Raw genomic sequence first — 18,878 nt, 5'->3', positions numbered from 1 at the left:
TTTGCGATCTGCTGCGGGTGTAGGTGCAGGTAGGCTGGACACACACACACACACACACACACACACACACACACACACACACACACACGGATGGAGACACACACACACGGATGGATGGATGGATGGAGACACACACACACACAGGGATGGATGGATACACACACACACAGGGATGGATGGATGGATGGAGACACACACACACAGGGATGGATGGATGGATGGATGGAGACACACACACACAGGGATGGATGGATGGATGGATGGAGACACACACACACAGGGATGGATGGATGGATGGACACACACACACACAGGGATGGATGGACGGACACACAGGGATGGACGGACACACAGGGATGGACGGACACACAGGGATGGACGGACACACACACAGGGATGGACAGGCATGTCTCACCCTCGGCTTATACACGAGTCAATAAGTTTGCCAGTTTTTTTGGGGGTAAATTGGGGGCCTCGGCTTATATTCGGGTCGGCCTATACTCGAGTATATACGGTATATAAAAAGATTTGGGAAAAATTCTCCACAGTAGCTCAACAGCGGTCCTGGGATCCCCTCTCTCCATCAGTCTCTCAAGTGTTAGAGTTTCTACAACTAGGCCTAGAGAAGGGGTTAAGCTCAAGTACCCTAAAAGTACACGTTTCTGCCCTATCTGCAATGATAGGAATCAAATGGGCTTCAAACCCCTCATCGTACAGTTCCAGAAGGCGTGCCTAAAAATAAGGCCTCCCAGAAAACCAATTTTTCCAACCTGGGACCTGTCAACCGTTCTGGAAGCTTTAGCAAAAGAACCTTTCTCGCCACTAGGATCAATATCCTTATGGGACTTGACACTCAAGCTATCATTTCTTATTGCAATCACGTCGGCTAAGAGAGTTTCCGAACTGCAAGCTCTGCTAATTAAAGAACCACACCTAGTTTTTTACCCAGACAGGGTTGTACTCAGACCCTCGGACCAGTTTGTGCCGAAGGTAGTGTGCTAGCCTTGGCTGGCCGGCCGTGCAATTTGGATAAAAGGAATGATTGTCTGAACAAAGAGCTAGCGATGAATCTCTTTATTGTAAAATCCGTAACAAGAATAACACCAATGGACAGGCAAACAGGTACAAGTAGACGCATTTCACACAGCGACGCTGCGCTTATTCATTACATTATTTATTATATTAATAAATAAGCGCAGCATCGCTGTGTGAAACGCTCCTACCAGTACCTGATTGCCTGTCCTGTGGTGTTACTCATATTACGGATTTTACAATAAAGAGATTCATCACTACCTTGGTGTGCAGCCATCCATTCCTTTTATCCAAAGGTTTTAGGCAGGTATGAAGAAATGCTGTAAAGTAAGGATGCTTTAAAAAATATATATTTTAACTGTTTATTTTTATCATTTTACAAAATGAAAAGTAAGTAAACAGAATAAAAGTCTAAATCAAATGTATATATATAGTGTGACTACCCTTTGGCTTCTTTTTCAGTGGCAAAAATTAAATTTTAATTATGTCAATTGACCAAAGCTATGACAAAAATCAATTCCAATTTTCGTCAATGAGTGCAATATTTTTGTTTGTTTATGAAACTTGGTTTTATTTATAAAGATGTTATATATCACAATGGCTTAATCTGTGTTTGTAGTGCATGTTCAAACCTTAATACCATAAATAATGATATGTTATTAGATCTTTACTCCAGTATATAATGAGCTTGCCAATTCTTGAGAAATGCTTAAAAAATGCATTCCAATTTAACTAAACCCATTTGATTTTAGACTACTAAAATGTACTGGAGATTTTAGTCAACTAAAATGTACTGGAGATTTTTTGCTGACTAAAATATGACTAAAACAATTCAGATGACTAAAATGCAACTGAAATTAAAATGACATTTTAGTCAAAAGACTATGACTAAAACTAAATAGAAATTTGACGTAAAAATTAACAATGTATTGGAAGTTTACATGTAATATTTAAGTGTTTTTATTTTACAGGGCATTTTAAAGTACTCACCCCTTTTCTATGGCTACTACAACAGTGAAAGAACTATTGGGCCTTTACAATTTAGACTTCCCTTGGGCTATTTTCTATGTGGTGTTGGTGTGTTTGGATACAGCTTAGTAGTTTTGATAAGAACGTAAGTAATACTGCTTAATTAACTGTAGGGTCTCATATATCTGTGTTATTAGTTTGGTGAAGTACATAATAAGTCCCAGCAAATGTAATTTCAAGATGGCAAGATTAAAAATTAAAAGCCCTATAACATTATTCACTTTAATTATTTGTATTGATAAAGATTCTAAAATCAGTCATGAGCAATCCTCAGAAAGTATGAAAAAATGAAGCGATTGGCATCATGTAGTTAATGTCTACTAATGCATTATTTCTGCATATTAAAGAGAACCTAACAAAACAGTGATAGATGTATACTGTGCTTGGTTTATGCTCAACTAAGTGTACTGTATATGGCTGATGATGACACCCACTTCCATAGGGTCTACCCCTTTTTGACTCTTGCATGCTGCCTGCCTTTCCTATAGAGCTAATACGAATTGATACAAATCACCAATAAAAATAATATGCACAGAAAATGACGCTAACTGCATAATGTTTAAATATTGGAATTCTTGGGACTCTTCTAAGCAGCTCCTCTACACTTATCTCTCCTGCAACTGAATTTCTTCATCCACAGATCTACAGAGGTGCCATGGTGTAATTATTGTTCCCTGACTTGTAGCATTGTACTTGTACCTCATAATCAATATCACCTTATGCATATTTATGAGCCCAATTTCCCCTAGTCTCTATAGCCTTTTGATTACATATCTAATGCATTCTTTCTTCACTTGTGCACAGAATGGCAAAAAATATGAATGAAAGTGCAGTTGATGGAGATGATGACAATTTTACCTTCAGTTGGAAGATATTTACTAGTTGGGATTATCTTATTGGAAACCCAGAGACTGCAGATAACAAATTTGCTTCAATAACAACTAGCTTCAAGGTAATTGTAAGGTTGTACATATAAAGGACAAGGCTACAGCCACCAAAAGCAATCCCATAAGATGTTGCAGGAAGTATTTCTTTCTTGAGGTTACGATACAAAAAAATGTTGTGCCTTTATTACAGCTTCCTGCCATCCATGTTCGTTACAATTGTTGGTGCAAGTTTACATGCTTTTCATAATATTCTTGTTTTACCTTTTGTGGAATCTTTTATATAGTTCCAGTGATAATGTCCAAAGAGTAACTAGTTATATAATTGTGGTGTCTTGAGTATAGTTCCCAACTCTGCAATCTAATACTAAAATGTTTTATGAAGTTACAGTAAATAAAAAGGCATTCAAATTGCTGAATGATCAGGTGATTATGTGATAAAAGTATGTATTAAAAATGGATTTTGTAACCATGGACAAACCACTATTTAGCACCACATCCCTGATTAAGTAGATACAATGAGGTTTTATGAGGTTTTTAAAGTACAGTGATATCAAATAGTAATATAAAAAATATTTTATTTAGACACAGATAACATTTTATTTAAAATGTTTAAAAACAATAATGACAAGTACATAGAGCACAATTTTAATATGGATACAGGACTTTAGATGGAGCTCCCAACATGTTATGCCCATATCCTGGGTTTCCTCATATATATTTTACAATCATGTCAAAAACATTAAAGATCAAGTTTCAAAGAGTATAAATATTGACATACATGTGCACATTCAATCCGAGGACATCTCTACTCACCCTGGTCTCCTGAAGTATTTTTATGCTACAATCAAGAAATAGTTCAGAATATCTGCAACCATCATGGAAACCAAGAACTACAGGTGACCATAGAGGGCATTAATGGACCAGCTATACATAAAGGGCAATTATATCAAATTATATATAAAAAACTGGAGATGAATCTCCAACAGCAAAATGTAAAAAAGGCGGACAAGGGAAAAAGCAACTTATAAAACAAAGTTTTGCAGTAGAGCTCAATAAACAGGGTACTTGTGTCTGGAGCTCAAAAGAACAAGCAAAAACAGAAAGTCTTCCAATTAAAATAGTGAAAGAAAAATTAAATCACTAGTGTGAAGCGTTCAAATGAGCTTTTCACAACAATAGAAAACAAAAAGTAGCATCAGAATATTTCATTAAGTGCAAAGTATACAGAGAAAGTATAATTATCATATTACAAGTACCTAACATCCTGACATGTATGTCCCTGTGGTTCCAGCAACACTAAAGTGGCCTTAAATACCCATGTGACAACACGGGTGTCAGATCCCTGCCCTTCTCGCTAACTTGTGACAAAGGACCGGCCAACCTCACACCACGCTGTCACTTACGTAACAATGCCACTCTCAGCTGCGCCCAGCACAAAGATTTTCCAGCTTGCAGGACCACAATCTAGGTGTGAGCAGCCTGAGAGCTATTGTCACTGGGCTAATTATGCAATTAACCCTTTAACTGCCAACACCCCCATTTTAAAAGACAGAGCCGGTGTATATCCTGTATAATAATAATACTACCCACCTTACCAGGTAATAGTTGGCAGAGATGGTATAAAGGAGGAATAATAGAAAGAGAGAAAGAAAGGGAGAAGAAGAGGATAGAAAAGGAAGGAGATATATGAAAATAAGAATATAATGTCCTTCCGGAATGTTCTACCACGCTAGTTTTATCCAAGTTCTACAAGAGTGTCAGGGGTATGTGCTTGTAATCTGCCCATGGTTTCCAAGTGGCCTCAAATGTTTTAACTGTATCTTGGAGGATGCTTACCATTTTTTGCTGGGCCATGATCCATGATATTTTTTGTTTGGCCTGGTTACTGGATACCGTGGGCTGTTTCCATGCTTTTGCTATCGTTATTTAAGTTCCTAGGAGGATAAAGTGAACAAGGCTCCATTTACTTTTAGAAGTCTTTTCTATTGGGAAGATTGGCAATGCTATGTGGGGGGACATAGGGGTGGACAAACCTGTAGTCTTTCTGATGATTGCAAATATCCTGTTCCAGAACCCTCTTAGTTTTGGGCATTCCCACCAAACATGTAACATGTTGCCTATGTAATTGCATCCTCTGAAGCATAGAGGGGAGGGTGAAGGATATAATTTTGCAAGTCTAATGGGAACCAAGTACCATCGAGTTAGATCTTTTAGGTCTGCCTCCATCAGATATACGTTGAGTAGGTGGGCGGTCATGCTGTGCACGTGAGAGGGGAGGAGCCTGACTGCGGCTTCCACGCGAGCGGATGGAGGAGGACCCGCCGTATCGATCGGAGCTGGGCGCGGTGTGAGAGCGCAGCGCTCCGTAATGCAGCCAGCATCAACCCCTTCGCCTGCAATCGAACGCTGCACGCACGAGACTGAGTACTCCTCCAGCGGGACTCGGAGGCGTACCGCCGGCTGACGGAGCTGAGGACCTCGCTGGAGCGAACGGAGCCCCCTCCCCCCCCCCCCGTACACCCGACGCTGAGATTTCCCTGTGAGCTGAAGAATCTGAATTCAAAGAAGACGACAAACAGGTTAGATCTAAGCATTGCTTATACCCTGAATGTTACTTCAAGGCCTGTTAAATACACAGCAGCAGTATAACAGGAGTAATACAGGTGAGCAGTGTTAATTGAAACCTGTAGAACTATGTTCCATGGAGCGGAAACGTGCATTTAAAATACGTGTACTCAGGAGAAATTAGCTGGATAAAGCGGATGGACTGGAAAACGAAGCTGAGTTCTTAATAAATAGTTTCCCTGAGAAGACAGGTTAAAATGTATAGGCTCAATAAGCCTTGAAAAGTTCTGCCGGGAACCTTGAAACACTTTTGAACTGAGTGTCTTTCCTGTTTTCCTGTTTTTTTTTCCTTTTGTTCCTACTGAGCATCACCTGTGTTTGAGGCCGGTATAGTACAGTCACTATGCTTAGCGCTAGAATGAGATGAGAAGCAGAGGATGATATTGACTATGTGTTGCACCTGTGTCTCCTTATTGAAGGTGAATCCGAAGGTTTCAAAAATAGTGCTGAGGAATTAGTACCTCTGGTCCCTTTTTTTTTTCTCCATATCTCATTATCAAGGGAATACTTCAGTGTGACAAAGGTAAAAGCCTTTGCTCGATACTCTCTCTCTTTTTCTTTTTTTTTTTTTTTTTTTTTTTGGTGACATATTTTGGGCCATTATAGCCAAGACACGGACACATAAGGGGTATATTTAAGGACACGGAGAAGTATAGGTAATCTCCCCTATTGTCGGTAGAGTGCACCAACGGTAGACCGTCAGTGAAGAATCCCTGGAAAAGAAAAGAAAAAAAAAGGGGGTCTCAGATATTCCCCGATACTTATACAGTGACCACTAAGTGAAAGGGGAGTCCTGGGGAGGAGAAAGATAAAGAGGGACAACATGAGGGGAAGAAACCCAAAAGTTAATGATCCCAAAAACCCAAGAGAGAGTCTAAATACAAGTACAATCCAGAAGTACCTTAAAGAAACCAGCCAAAAAAGTCCTGGTATAGAAAAAAAACAGCTGGGCACACGAGAGAAGAGGAAGGAGGCAGAAAGATTAGTTGGGTCACAGCCTGACACTTCCGGTGAGGAGTTGGATTTGGATTCGGATGGTAAGGGAAAGGAGCAGAGGGATATTTCCCAAATACCAACAAAAGGCGAAATACAGGAAATGTTCACGAGCTTGGAACATACAATCAAAGCAGAGATTTCAACCGTAAGGGCGGATATGGGACACCTGTTAAGGAGGATAGAAGAAACAGAGGAACTAACGGTTAAACAGGCTCAGGAAATAATAGACTTACAATTGCAAACTAGAAGGATGCAAGAGGCTCACAGGGATATCTTATATAGAATGAAGGAACAGGAGAACCAGAGCCGACGTCAAAATCTTAGGATCAGAGCCCTGCCAGAACAACAGGGAGAAGATCTAGGAGCAAAAATGGCAAAGATATTTAACCCTTTACTAGGTAGAGTGGAAGGAGAAGAATTAAAGATCGATCGAGCACACAGAGTGAGGAAACCTCCAGGACTAAGGGAAGAGGTACCAAGAGACGTGATCATAAAACTTCACCTCTATGAGGATAAAGCCAAGATATGGAGCAGACTAAGAGGACCGTCTCCAATACAATATGAGGGTACAATACTGCAAGTCTTCACAGATCTCTCTGCAGGAACCCTGGCACGGAGAAGACAACTAAAACCCCTATTGGAACAGTTGAGAAGCGCAAACATAAAGTACAAATGGGGGTTCCCGACAGCCCTGTTAGTCCAGAGAGAGGGAACGACTATCAAGCTAAAGTTCCTAGATGAACTAGAAGATTTTTGTAATAAACTGGGAATTCCACCTCCCAAGATCCCTCGAGATCCACGTGAAATTTAATGTGAAGGGACTCTATTCAATAAGGGGGTGGGGGTGGAGGGCGATGGTTGTTTTTTTTTTTTTTTTTTTCTTTTTTTTGCTATGGCTCTGGTTTGAAATGGTCTTCCTTTTTGTTTTTGTTTTTGTTTTTTTCTTTTTTGTTTTTTTTTTTTTCGGGTTGGGGAGGGGGGGGGGAGGGAAAGCCCGGGGAGACAAGGGCAGGGGGGGGATTGACAGGAGGAAGGATCGGATGGGCTGATCCGGGCTCCACCACTCCTTGTCTGTATAGGGGGAATCCTTCTCCCAAGGGGGGGGGGAGAAGGGATACAGAAGTGGAGGGTCGCAGTTGGAGTTACACCCTAGTAGGTATTGCTTGCAGAGGGGAGCTGTGCCCCCCAATGACAAGTAAAGGCCAGGATTGGGCCAGTGGGTGGGGAGGGGGGGGTGAGGAGGGGTGGGTGGGGAGGGGGGTTAGGTGGGAAAAGAAAAGCCTTGCAGAAGGGGGGAAAGAAAAAAAAGGGAAAATTATGGGTAGGGTAAAAATTTACAGAATAAATAGGCCATCAGACAACCTTGGATGACTGAGGTAAAGTTTTTGTCATACAATGTAAAAGGATTAAATTCTCCTAATAAAAGGTATAAAGTTTTAAAGGAACTGCAGAAATATAGTGCAGAAGTGGTATTCTTGCAGGAGACCCATCTAACCCAGGATACGAATACTAATTTATATTCAGATAGGTTCCCGATCTGGTTCTATGGGGACTCCCCAATAAGGAGGGCGAAGGGAGTGGCGATTGGATTTGAGAAACATACAAGATTTACATTGCTTGATAGGCTGACTGATCCTGAGGGTCGATATTTGTTCCTTAAGGGAGAACTAGGAAACAGGGTGTTTACGCTCGCAAATGTATACTGTCCAAATAAAAATCCAGTTGGATACTTGAAACAAATACTACGGAGACTAGCAGACTTTAAATCAGGAGATGTAATACTGGCAGGGGACTTAAATTTTTGTATGGATCCGGCCATGGACAGCACGTCCCGTGCAAGGGGGTCGAATGAGAGGAAAATAATTAAGCATCGCCTGAAACAACACCAAATGATGGATGCTTGGAGGATCCAACATGAAAAAATAAAAGATTATACCTTTTTCTCCCCCGTGCACGGGACACACTCCAGGCTGGACTACATATTGGTGGATCACAGGCTGCTAGAAGAAGTCTCTGAAACAAGGATAGGAATAGTGTCGCTGTCAGATCACTCCCCAGTGATAATGAAAATGAGGATACCCGGAATTCATAGAAAACCTTTTACATGGAGATTAAATGAAAATTTTTTACAGGATAAAGAAACTGTAGAGATAATCCGGAAAGAAATAGAATTTTACTTCTTGATGAATAATATAGGGGAAATTTCGGGGGCCTCCCTATGGGAAGGACATAAAGCATACATCAGGGGTATCCTCATCTCCATAGGAGCAAAAAAGAAAAAAGATAGAATAGAGAAAAGGGAGAATCTGATAAAAGAAGTTTATAGATTAGAGCAAGAGCATAAAAAACATAAGGGTCAAAAGCAGGAACCATATCATCTACTGATCAACACGAGAGAGGAACTTAAGGACTTGATGGATCAGGAAGCAAGGAGGGCATGTGAGGGAAGAGCCAGAGAGAGATACTATGGGAAAAATAAAACAGGTAAATATCTAGCGAGACAGCTAAAAGGGAAGAGGGAGACTAACTTTATTGATAAAATTCAGGACAAGAATGGGAAGATGGTCCATACTACCAAGGAAATTGCGGGGGTATTCAGGCAATATTATGAAGCTCTATATAACGTAGGCCAAAAAGGGGGGCGAGGTAAAGGGGATGAGGAAATTATTAAAGAGTTTTTGTACGACCCCAAACTACCGCATTTACAAGAAAGTGATAGAGATAATATAGATAGACCTATCACAGAAGAGGAAATTCATAAAGCGTTAAAGGAGACGGCATCGGGTAAAAGTCCGGGACCCGACGGGTACACAACTTTTTACTATAAAAAATTTAAGGAGATATTAGTCCCCAGATTATGTAAATACATGAACGGTTTAGGTACAAAATACGAAATGAATGCAGAGGCCTTACAGGCCACCATCACGGTATTACCAAAGGAGGGAAAGGATCATTTGCTCTGCTCCAGTTATAGGCCGATAGCACTATTGAATGCTGATACAAAACTATTCGCAAAAATATTGGCGTCTAGATTGAAGGAAAAGATGAATGAACTAGTGCATCCAGACCAGGTCGGGTTTATTCCCGAAAGAGAAGGGAGGGATAATGGAGTAAGGGCATTGCTCCTCCTCCAGGCCCTAAAAAATAGTGGGACCCCAGGCCTATTCCTGTCTATAGATGCGGAGAAAGCATTTGACAGGGTAGACTGGGGACTCATGATAGAAACGTTAGAAGTAATGGGTGTGGGACCGAGAATGATCCAATGGATCCAAGTACTTTATAATCATCCGCAGGCCTCGGTAAAGATTAACGGTGAATCCTCTGCTCAATTTCAAATGGGAAACGGCACCAGACAGGGGTGCCCGTTATCCCCGCTCCTTTTTGCTTTATCTTTGGAACCATTACTGGCCGCTATCCGAAACAACCAGGACATAAAGGGAGATGGGAAGGGATGGACACAAACTCGCAGCCTATGCGGACGATGTGCTTTTTTTTATTACCAATCCTAGGATTACGATTCCGAACTTGCTGGGGACTTTGGAAAAATTCGGCAAAATATCGAATTTGAAAATAAACCTCAGCAAGTCCGAAGTCTTGAATGTTAATATTAGCATCCAGGAAGAGGAGAAACTCCAGGCAGAATTCCGCTTTCCCTGGCGTAAGGAAATTAAATATTTGGGAGTTTACCTCACGAATACGATCAGGAAAATATACATGAATAATTATATCCCATTACTTGATGAAATTAAAAGAGAAATAAAAAAAATCTCAACATGTCCCCTCTCCTGGTTAGGACGGATTAACGCGGTCAAAATGTTTCTGGTCCCAAAGATTATATATAAGTTTCAAATGTTGCCCATCCCGCTCTCTCAGGCCTACTTCAGAACACTGAAAAATATAATCTCTAAATATATATGGCAATTTAAAAAGCCGAGAATTAGCTGGGCGGTATTAAGCAGGGGGAAAAGACAAGGGGGACTGGCAGCCCCGGATCTAAAAAGATACTACAATGCGGTAGTTTTGTCACGAGTAGTGGAATGGGCGAAAGAGGTAAATGAAAAGAGATGGGTGAGTTTAGAAAAGGTAATGAGTCAAGCACTTTTAGGACGTATAATTTGGAACCCTCCACAGTATAGGACAATAGGATCCGACGCACACGAGATAACACGTTTAGCATTTAAGATATGGGATCGCACACACTCACAAAATAATTGGGGGTATAATTCACCGTTGATTTTTCTCAAGGAAAACGATTACTTCACACCGGGAAAACAGGAAGTAGGGGGTAACTGGATAATAAAAGGAAATGCACAATTAAAAGATATATTAGTTAATGGTAAATTAATTCCATTTCAAGCACTGAGCGTAGACACTGAACTTATGAAGATCGATGCATGGCGGTTCCTCCAGTTAAGTCACTTTATCTCAAATCTCCCTCAGCCAATTCGAAGTGAAGAGGATCTGAGACCTCTAGAGCGGTTATGCCTGAGAGAAAAATCGAAAAAAAATATAACTCGAATATATAAGATTCTCTCAGAGGGAGACGAGCGGGAGGCCCCGCCATACATCGAAAAGTGGGAAAAGGACTTGGGGTCACAATGTAGCACTCAAATTCGTAAGCAGATATTCAAATTAACTCACTCCGGGGTAGTAGATAATAAGCTGATAGAGACAAATTACAAATGTTTATCAAGGTGGTACGCTACTCCTGACAAAACGGCCAAATTTGTGGCAGCGCAATCTGCGGATTGCTGGCGTGGGTGTAAAAAAACTGGGACTATGGCCCATATTTGGTGGGACTGTCCCATTATTAAAAAATATTGGAGGAAGATCATAGAGATAATAAAGATTGTAACTAAAAAGGAAATAAGAGAAGATCCTTGGACGATTCTATTTCATGGGACAGATGAACCCATAAAGCTATACAAAACCTCGTTAATCCCCATTCTTCTAGATACCGCCAAGAATTTAATCCCAAAAAAATGGAGAGAGACCGAAAGTCCTAAAATATCGGAATGGATTTTTCATGTAAATGAAATACAAAAAATTGAATACTATAAGGAAGGGGACGAAGATCTAACAGCAGAAGTGGGAGGCCTAGATAAATGGACTCCATGGGAAGAATTTAAAAACTCTTGGAGATATGTAGAGGAAATTACACAATAAATATAAGGGAAAGAAAGGGCGAAGGGGAGAAGGAAAAAGGGGGAGAAGGGGAAGAAAAAGGGGGGAAGGAAAAAAAAAAAAAAAAAAAAAAAAAAGAGAAAAATAGGATGATGGGAAAAACTAATACCCGGCCAGAAATAATAGATACAACTATGGTACCCATAAGTAATCTGCAAGGCAAGGGGGGGGGGGGGGCGGGTGAAGGCAGAGGGGTATTTAACATTTGGATGGTATAGTTATAAGTTATAAAGAAATTAAGAAATGTTTGTATTTAGGTGTAATAAGGTTTTTCTTTTTCTCTTTTTTGTAAAATGTTTTATACACTCTTTGTTGGGAAAATAGTATATATAAAAAATTTGAGATAAATAAAGAATAATAAAAAAAGATATACGTTGAGTATACCACGGGTTGACCATGTTATCACTCTGTGCCATTCATCCAACTCCCATTCCTGTTTGAGCTCTTTCCCAGACCATCATATATTTTGTTTTAGAGTGCTCTACTGATAGTGACTCATATATCACTGTGATCCCTCTCCTCTGCTCCGTAAGCTGACCTCACTATTATTCATATGGTGTGTCATATGGGCGGTAAGGGTTTGGATTTCCAAATGGAGTGTAGGAAGTGAGAAATTTTTGGTATCTGTAATTTTCAGTTGAGGGCATTTCAAGGATATTGATACAGTGATTGAGAGTGAATAGACCCGAAGGAATTAAAATAATGACCAATTTTGTATAGCCCCTTGTTCAGCCACAATATTTTTAATCACAAAATAATACGCTGTTAGGGGTTCTAATGTGAATAAATCACCAACCATATTTAATAACCAAAGTCCGGGAGAGGCAAAAAATGTTTTTTTTTTTCTTATCAGATGTTTCTAGGTAGTGACCAAAATAAAGGTGGGGGGGGGGGGAGACAGAGGGGAGTATCCTTTAAGCAAGGATAGTTCCTACAGAAAGGGTTTATAACTTAGCATTTCATTTAATCCAGAAAAGGCTGTGGCTTTTAACAAATGAATCCAATGAGATTCTAACTGTAAAAGTTTTTGGTCATTACTTCCTCCTCTAACATCAGTTTCATATATGTTCCAATGCCATACATTTTATGGTGTGCGAACTGAAGCCATGAAATAGACCAAAATGACGGCTAATTGGGGTTTCCATTTGATTTTTTTTAATAAGGGAAACATGATCCTTGATTCGTTTCAGAAAGGGGCATTTGGTTTTTCCAACACAGAAACAATCACAAGTACATTTGATTAGATGTACTATTCCAGGAGTTTGACAAGTTACTCTATGTCTAATTCTAATAATTTTACCATAAGGCAATACTACCTTATCACTATTTAGCATAAATTGACAGTGATCACATTTTCTACATGAAAATGAGCTAGTGTCAGAAACCATAAAACAGACTGAGACAGAAGTACAATCAAATCACACTTGTTTATTAATAAAAAATAAAAAGGTAAATAGAAAAAAGCATAGTCAAGCATAGCCAGAGTCCAGTAGCCAGATCGGGTAGTCAGCCAGTCCAAAGTTCATTAACCAGATCAGATAATCAGCCAGGCCAGAAGTCAGGGATCCAAGGAGAGCAACTGCAAGCAGGATAAGAAGCCAGGAGGGATGTCAGTAAGCCAGTCTTGAAACAAACAGCAGGAGATGGTTCCTTGTGATGTGACCAATACAAAGGCAAAGGAAAGAGTGAGCTGGAACGCTTTAAATAGGCAGGTCAGACAAGCATCATTGGGAACAGCTGGTAACTGGGGAAAAAGAAGAGAGCTGGCAATTAGCCGACAGCTGAGCGGCCAGCCCAGAGGAGGAAGGGCAGTACCCCCACCTCAATGACCCCTTTCCCTCAGAGGATGAAACCCAGGAGCGTTCCTCCGGACCGTACCCCTTCCAATGCACCAGATACTGTATGCACCCATGGAACCTACGGGAGTCAACAATTGATTGTACCTCATACTCCTCATGGTTCTCAACCTGAATAGGGTGAGGACGTGGCACCGAGGTGGTAAATCGGTTACAGACCAATGGTTTCAATAAGGAGACATGAAACACATTTGAGATGCGCATACTAGGAGGAAGGTCCAATGCGTAAGCTACTGGGTTAATCCTGCGAAGGATACGGAAAGGCCCAATAAACCGAGGTGCAAACTTCAGTGAGGGAACACGAAGCCGGAGGTTGCGAGATGACAGCCATACCCTGTCCCCAACCTGGTAGGAAGGCATCTGTGGTCAGCATGGAGTCTGTACCTATCATTAGCATGACGCAGAGCCTCCTGGACTTGTACCCAAGTGGAACGAAGACCACGGAGATGCTCCTCTAACGCAGGAATACTCTGCGGATCAAACGAGTCAGGCAACATGGAAGATTGGAAACCATAATTCGCCATAAATGGAGACAATCGGGAGGCAGAATTCAAGGCACTGTTGTGAGCAAACTCTGCCCAAGGTAATAGGTCAGACCAGTTGTTATGATGGTCAGAAATATAGCAACTGCGGCCCCATTAGACTGCGGTTGATACCCAGAAGAGAACGCAAGTTGGATTCCCAACTGTGCACAAAAGGCTTGCCAGAACTGGGAGACAAACTGACTGCCCCTATCTGAGACAATCACCTTGGGTAGCCCATGTAAGCGAAAGATCTCCCGAGCAAAAATGGAAGCCAGTTCCTTAGAGGTGGGCAACTTCATAAGTGGAATACAATGACACATCTTTGAGAACCGGTCAACCACCATCAGGATAACAGTGTTGCCTTGGGAGTTGGGCAATTCCACAATGAAATCCATAGACATGTGAGTCCAGGGCCTCTCTCCATTGGGTATGGGTTGTAGTAGGCCCACTGGAAGGTGTTGTGGAGTCTTACTCTGAGCAGACATGGGACAGGCAGCTACGAAGGCAGTAACATCAGCCCGTAGACTAGGCCACCAGAATTGTTGGGAGATGGCCCAAATGAGTTGATTCTTCCCAGGATGGCCAGCTGCCTTGGGAGAATGGTAAATCTGGAGCACTGCAGTACGGAGACTCTCTGGGACAAAGCAGCGATCACAAGGTTTATCAGGAGGAGCATGGACCTGAGAAGCAAGAATTTTGTCACCCAAAGGAGAAGTAAGACTGGTGTGAACCGTAGCCAAGATACGATCAGGAGAAATCCGACTTGGAAGTGGAGGAAAATTGTCGTGACAAGGCATCAGCCCTTACATTCTTAGTACCGGGTAAGAATGAGACAATGTAATTAAAGCTCGACAAGAAAAGAGCCCATCGCACCCTTCTGGGAGAGAGTCCCTTAGCCTCAGACAAGAATGTAAGATTCTTATGGTTAGTAAGAATAAGAACGGGCACAGTGGTACCTTCAAGGAGATGTCTCCATTCTTTCAGGGCTAACCAGGTGACAATTTCTTGGAAAAGTAGCCACATGGATGTGCCAACTCCAGTCTCAGAAGCATCAACTTCTAGTATAAAAGGCAACGTAGGATCAGGATGTGCCAACACAGGAGCAGAAACATAGGCAGCCTTGAGAGTCTCAAAGGCCTTAATGGACTCTGGAGACCAACACTGTGGGTTACCGTCCTTTCTGGTCATATCAGTCAGAGGCTTGACCAGAGACGAGAAGTTACGAATAAACTTCCGATAGTAGTTGGCAAAGCCCAGGAAATGCTGCAGAGGACGTAAACCCACAGGTCGAGGCCACTGTAAGACTGCCGACAGTTTCTTTGGGTCCATCGAAAAACCAGCAGTGGAAATGACATAGCCCAGGAATGTAACCTGTTCACGATGGAACTCACACTTCTCCAGTTTACAATAGAGATTGTTCTCCCTTAGTTTCTGAAGTACACGACAGACATCTGTGTGGTGGCTCTCCAGGGACTTGGAGAAGGCTTTAAATAGGCAGGTCAGATGAGCATCATCAGGAACAGCTGGTAACTGTGGAAAGAGAAGAGAGCTGGCAATTAGCCGACAGCTGAGCGGCCAGCCCAGAGGAGGAAGGGCTAAGCCAACCCTGACAGCTAGTAGTCTTAATAAATTGTACCGGGACTCCGTAGTGGCTTTGGACCAAGCGGTCCTTCAAAGATTTGGCTCATCTGTAGGTAATTTGTGGTTGTTCCTCCACATATTTGCTTACTATATGGTCAGCCAATAACAGTGGCCATTATTTGTTTATGACCTGTCTCACTTGTCTGTGTTGTTTTTGTTTGTGTTTTTTTTTGTTTGTATGTACTAAAAATGAGTAATGCATTGTGTCAGTATGCCCAACAACACTATTGTTGTGTGCAAGATTCACTTAGAAGAGTTTTTTTTACAAGGTATTTAAAATCTTGGCAGCCTGCCAATCCTTTAATGTTAACAGTATTGTTGTGATCATTGAGGATCTTTGAGAATTAATTACTTCACCTTACCAGCAGATACGGCATGAGTGAGGGCTGGTTTTAAGGCATTTTACTTTTTGTAAAGAATATATCAATAGTTTAATGTTCAAAATGTAGGCACAACAGAGCATGCAAATATTAGGAGCAGAAAACTTTTCACCAATAAAGTTGGTAAAGCCCCATACACACTACCAGTTTTTCTGCTGAGTTTTTCCTTCAGATTTACCAAAACCATATAATATGAGGTCAAACCTTAGGAGTTTCAGTTTGTACGCAATCAGGCAGGCCCGTCTACTACATGGTTTTGGTAAGTCTGAAGGAAAAACTCAGCAGAAAAACTGATAGTGTGTATGAGGCTTAACACACTATGGGATTGATTTACTAAAACTGGAGAGTGCAAAATCTGGTGCAGCTGTGCATGGTAGCCAATCAGCTTCTAAATACAATTAGTTCAATTAAGCTTTAATAAAATTACTTGGAAGCTGATTGGTTCCTATACAGAGCTGTGCCAGATTTTGTACTCTGCAGTTTTAGTAAATCAACCTCAATGAGACCAGATCTTGGCTGCCTGCCAATCCTTTAATGTTAACAATATTTTTTGTGACCATTGATGATCTTTGAGAATTAGTTAATTCACCTTACAAGCAACTAATAGAACATGAGTGAGGGCTGGTTTTAAGGATTATTACTGCTTGTAAAGAATATATCAATAGTCTAATGTTCATTGTTTGGGCACAGATGCAGTTTAAGCACAAATGACCTTTACTTCGTAGATGTCTGCAAAAATCAATCAATATTCTTTGTCAACAGGAAACTATTGTGGAAGAGCAAGAGAACACAAAGGAACAAAATGTTCATCTTCAACGCTTTCTAATCATATTGGCAAATGTTTTGGTTCTTGCTTGTCTTGGAGGAAGTGGCTACCTCATTTATTTTGTTGTACAGAGGGCACAAGAATTTAAAAAATTGGATAACCCAACCTGGTATCAGAATAATGAGGTATGGATGATAAATTGATAGGCTGGAAGAATATTCTGCAAACAACATTCAAAAATAAACTGTCTTTTCAAATGTGTTTCTCCCAAGTGTATATTTGCGGGTGGGGCCCATGGAGTGAGGGAGTTCACTCCTTAGAGGGCAGTTTAGAAACCAGCAGCCAAGAAACTTTGGCTGTGCATTGGCTGTGTATTAAAGCTAGTTTCTGCTCCTAGGAACCAAGGTTAAAGTGGGATTCAATACAAACCGGTAAAGAGTTTATCTTTAATAAAACCCAGACTTTGAAAAGCTGTGGGCATCAGATGCATGTAACCATACTTTTCTTAGCATTAGTTTTATCAACAAGATATTAATTCTTTTGTTGATAAGAACAGGCCTATACATTTTCAGAGGGTATATCTTTGGTATACTCATCCAGACATATAGGCATCCATTGTAGGGTTGCCACCTGTCCGGTTTTGACCCGGACAGTCCGGGTTTTGACACATGTGCACGGGTTTCAACCTGCCTGAAACCCGGACACATATAGCAACAGTTGAACTGTCCTGTGGCCCCGGCCGCAACATCTACAGTGGCGCATCGATTCCCGAGCCTGCCATCAATGTACACTGTCACATATTGCCTGTGCAAGAGCTGGGCAGCGGGCTCCCTGTGACTGACTGAATGAGTTATGTGCGTGGGTGCTCAAGTCTGTGATTGGCCTTGTGGAGCTGGTAAGTGGTCACATGTGGAGGTGGGGCTGGACTGGGGGTGATCGCAGCTGCCCGGAGTCCCGGCTCCCTGCCTGGCGCGCTGTGTTTCTCCTAACTGAGGTGAGGTCTCTCTGTGATCCGCTCTTCCACCCGCCCATCTGTCAGCCCGCCCCTCTCTGTAAACCACCCCCTCTGTCAGCCTGCCCCTCTCTATAAGCCACCCCCCTATCAGCCCCCCTCTCTGTCAGCAACCCCCCTGTCAGATCGCCCCTCTCTATAAGCCACCCCCTAATCAGCCCCCCCCCTCTGTCAGCAACCCCCCTGTCAGCCCCCCTCTGTCAGCAACCCCTCCTCTATCAGCACCCTCCTCTATCAGCCCCCCTCTCTCTCAGCAACCCCTCTGTCAGCTCCCTCTCTGTCAGTCCCCCTCTCTCTCAGCAACCCCCCTGTCAGCCCCCCTCTGTCAGCAACCCCTCCTCTATCAGCACCCTCCTCTATCAGCCCCCCTCTCTCTCAGCAACCCCTCTGTCAGCTCCCTCTCTGTCAGTCCTCCTCTCTCTCAGCAACCCCCCCTATCAGCCTCCCCTCTCTGTAAACCGCCCCTCTCTATAAGTCACCCCCCCTCTGTCAGCAACCCCCCTCTATCAGCCCCCTCTCTGTCAGCAACCCCCCTGTCAGCCTGCCTATCTCTATAAGCCACCCTCCTCTGCCAGCAACCCCCTCTATTAGCCCCCCTGTCAGCCCCCTTCTGTCAGCCTGACCCTCTTTGTAAGCCACCCCCTCTGTCAGCCAGCCCCTCTCTATAAGCCATCCCCATCTGTCAGCCCACCCCCTTCTCTATAAGCCGCCCCCCTCTGTCAGCAACCCCCTCTCTCTTAGTCCCCCTCTCTCTCAGCCCCCCTGTCAGCCCCCTTCTGTCAGCCCACCCTTCTTTGTAAGCCACCCCCCTCTGTCAGCCCATCCCTCTCTATAAGCCACCCCCATCTGTCAGCCTGCTCCCTTCTCTGTCAGCAACCCCCTCTGTCAGCAACCCCCCTCTGTCAGCCCCCTCTCTGTCAGCAACCTTCCCCTTCTGTCAGCCCCC

At 42.4% G+C, this 18,878-nt stretch overlaps 1 protein-coding gene across 1 annotated transcript in view; it reads left to right on the top strand.

The window, feature by feature from the left end:
• LOC143975838 (transmembrane channel-like protein 2-A) overlaps nt 1-18,878 on the top strand; it is a 152,826-nt gene that overhangs the window by 55,961 nt on the left and 77,987 nt on the right. The window contains exons 8-10 of the mRNA XM_077478402.1: nt 2,004-2,146; nt 2,866-3,013; nt 16,917-17,105. Coding sequence (XP_077334528.1) covers nt 2,004-2,146; nt 2,866-3,013; nt 16,917-17,105 — 480 coding nt within the window. The remainder of the gene's footprint in view (nt 1-2,003; nt 2,147-2,865; nt 3,014-16,916; nt 17,106-18,878) is intronic.

The sequence above is a fragment of the Lithobates pipiens genome, unplaced genomic scaffold, assembly GCF_037356315.1.
Source record: "Lithobates pipiens isolate NorthernLeopardFrog02 unplaced genomic scaffold, aLitPip1_a1.2 Scaffold_13, whole genome shotgun sequence".
Taxonomy (NCBI): Eukaryota; Metazoa; Chordata; class Amphibia; order Anura; family Ranidae; genus Lithobates; species Lithobates pipiens.
Note: the sequence above shows the minus strand (reverse complement) of the source record. Positions and strands in the feature narration are given on the sequence as shown.